At 62.9% G+C, this 2,474-nt stretch overlaps 1 protein-coding gene across 1 annotated transcript; it reads right to left on the bottom strand.

Annotated features, from left to right (window-relative positions):
• Positions 1-316: 316 nt before the first annotated feature.
• On the bottom strand, positions 317-1,604 carry LOC103897119 (putative nuclease HARBI1). Its single transcript, XM_009277087.2, has one exon. The coding sequence runs from the start codon at positions 1,602-1,604 to the stop codon at positions 393-395; it is 1,212 nt and encodes a 403-aa protein (XP_009275362.1). The 3' UTR covers positions 317-392.
• Positions 1,605-2,474: the final 870 nt, after the last annotated feature.

The raw sequence follows: 2,474 nt of genomic DNA, 5'->3' as shown, positions 1-2,474 counted from the left end.
TATTTCAAGCCTTCTTTCAGCCTGACGGAGGGGCCTTGGGACTGAGACATGCTCCCAGGAAAGGGAGGCCCAGGCAGCCCTCTCCTTCACCCAGCCCCGATCCCTGCTTTACTCACACGGCACACAACACACCACCAGACCGCTCAAATCCTGGAGGAGAGCAAGGGCACAAAATACATTCCACTGCCTGAAACCACCGTGGCAAAACCAGCATGAGCGTGATGCAGCCGCCCCCCTCCCCGCCCCAGCAACGGCCGGTGCAGCCAGCAGCCTTCCTCACTCCGCCGGCAGCCTTTGCCGAACAGCCCGGTACCGCTGGGCCAACGTTTGCCAGAGTCCGTGGGAAGTCCGTGAGCAAGGGTGCGCAGGGCTGCTTCTCCCCCCCGGCCCCGTCAGCCCTCCCCACAGCTCTCAAAGTACTGGCACATCAGCTCGCGCACTTGCTCGGCCCGGCCGTCCTCCATGGCGGCAGGCGCGGGCTGGCAGGGCTTGGGCAGCTCGGTCGGCTCGGTGCCCTCCAGCCACTCCTCGTTGAAGGGGTTGTCGTGGGCTTCACAGACGTTGTGCAGGATGCAGCAGGCAAGGACGAGGGTGGGCAGCAGCTCCAGGCTGCAGTCGTCGCACTTCAGGAGGATCTGCCAGCGAGCCTTCAGGCGCAGGAAGGCGTTCTCGATCACGCTGTGCGCCCGCTTCAGGCGGTAGTTGAACTGCAGCTGCCGCTGGGTGAGGTTCTCGTCCTCCTGGTAGGGCTTGAGGATCCAGTCTTGCAAGGGGTAGGTGGCATCGCCCAGCAGCACATACTTCTGCGCCTTCCCCATGAAGTGCTTGGGAGGGTTGGGGCACAGCCGGCCCTCCTTGGCCAGCACCCACAGGCTGGAGCTCTCCAGGACCGCGCTGTTCTCCATGCTGCCGGGGAAGGCGGTGGAGACGTCCCAGAACTGGCCCAGCCCGTCCACGGTGGCCTGCGTCAGGATGGAGTGCCAGCCCTGGCCGTTGCAGTAGTCGGCGCTGAGGCGCAGGGGCGGGTGGATGGGGATGTGAAGGCTGTCCAGCGCGCCGATGCAGTGCGGGAAGCCCCAGCGAGTGCGGAAGATGCGCACCATGTTCTCCAGCTCCTTCTCGTTGGGCAGCCGGAGGTAGAGGGGCTTCAGCAGCAAGACGATGGCGTAGCTCACCTCCCGGACACACGCCTGCACCGTGGAGGGCCCCACGCCGAAGAGTGGGCTGAGAGTCTGGTACTCCACATTGGTGGCCAAGTGCCACAGGGCCACGGCCACCCTCTTCTCCAGGGGCAGGGTGGGGTGGAAGTGGGTGCTGTGCGGAGCCAGCCCGGGCCGCAGCTGGTTGCAGACATAGAAGAAGGTCTCCTTAGACATCCGGAACTTCTCCAGCCAGTCCTGGGGTCCAAACTCCTTCAGGACCACCCGCTCCCACCAGTCCGTGCTCCTGAGGCTGGGCCAGGCGCGGGGATAGAAGTAGCAGCTGGTTCTCCTCCGGCGAGCGACCAGGAGCTGCAGCGTGGCAGGGAGACAAGAGGGACGTGAGATGGCGCTTTCCCGGCCCCCCACCCAGCGCTTCGTGGGGACCCCCCCTCTGAAGACCATCCAGCTCAAGGCAAGGAGGACGCCCAGTGCCACGCAGCCGGTGGTCCCAACCGGCACTACCACTGGGTCAAATTTTCCTGTTCCTGGGAAACCCCACTGCAAACCCACCAGGCAATAGTTGTGACCCCGGACAAGATGCCCAGGTGCCGCAGACGAGGAGCCTTCTGGAAAAGTCCCCTTTCGGGGCGGCCACTTACTCTGTGGTTTTGTTTTTTTAACAAGTATTACTTGCTTTCCTGCAACTGGGTGAACTGCGGGCTCGGTTATGATTTGGGAGGGGGAGCGAGCACCCGCGCTCCTGGCCCCTCCACGGGAACCCTTCTTCTGTTATTTAATTCTAAAAAACATCTTTAAGCTGAAAAGGGTTTTTTTTTTTCACCTTCCTCGGCAACTGCCCAGGGAAGTGGGTTCCTCGTGTTCCCCCCCAACAGCTTGTCCTCGCTGCCACGTGTCCCCAGGCCCTTCGTATCCCCCATCCTTTGTGTCCCCACCTTTGATGTCACCCCCTCCTTCATGTCCCCCGTCCTTTGTGCCTGGGTTCGCATCCCGTGTTCTTCAAGTCCCCTGTCCTTAGTGTCCCCCCATCCTTCGTGTCCCTGTCTTTGTGTCCCACATATCCCCCACGTTCCCCGCCCCTTGTGACCTCTGTGTCCCCCTCGTGTCCTTTGTGTCCCACATCCTTCCTGTCCCTGCGTTTCATGTCCCCCGTGTCCGCCACCCTTTGTGTCCCTGCGACTTGTGTCCCCCATGTGACCTCTGGCTGTCCCCCCGTGCCCCCCATCCTTCCCACCCCTGTGTCCTGCACGTCCCCCCCGTTCCCCATTTTTCGAGTCCCATGACCTGCCTGCCCCCCGCGTCCCACATCCACCC

Source organism: Aptenodytes forsteri, unplaced genomic scaffold (assembly GCF_000699145.1).
Source record: "Aptenodytes forsteri isolate BGI_AS27 unplaced genomic scaffold, ASM69914v1 Scaffold274, whole genome shotgun sequence".
In the NCBI taxonomy this organism is placed as follows: domain Eukaryota; kingdom Metazoa; phylum Chordata; class Aves; order Sphenisciformes; family Spheniscidae; genus Aptenodytes; species Aptenodytes forsteri.
This window is presented reverse-complemented; position numbering and strand designations above follow the sequence as displayed.

Bases quoted from the DNA above. Each gene is read 5' to 3' on its own strand.
- LOC103897119 (XM_009277087.2), bottom strand. From the start codon at position 1,604: ATGGTCTTCAGAGGGGGGGTCCCCACGAAGCGCTGGGTGGGGGGCCGG.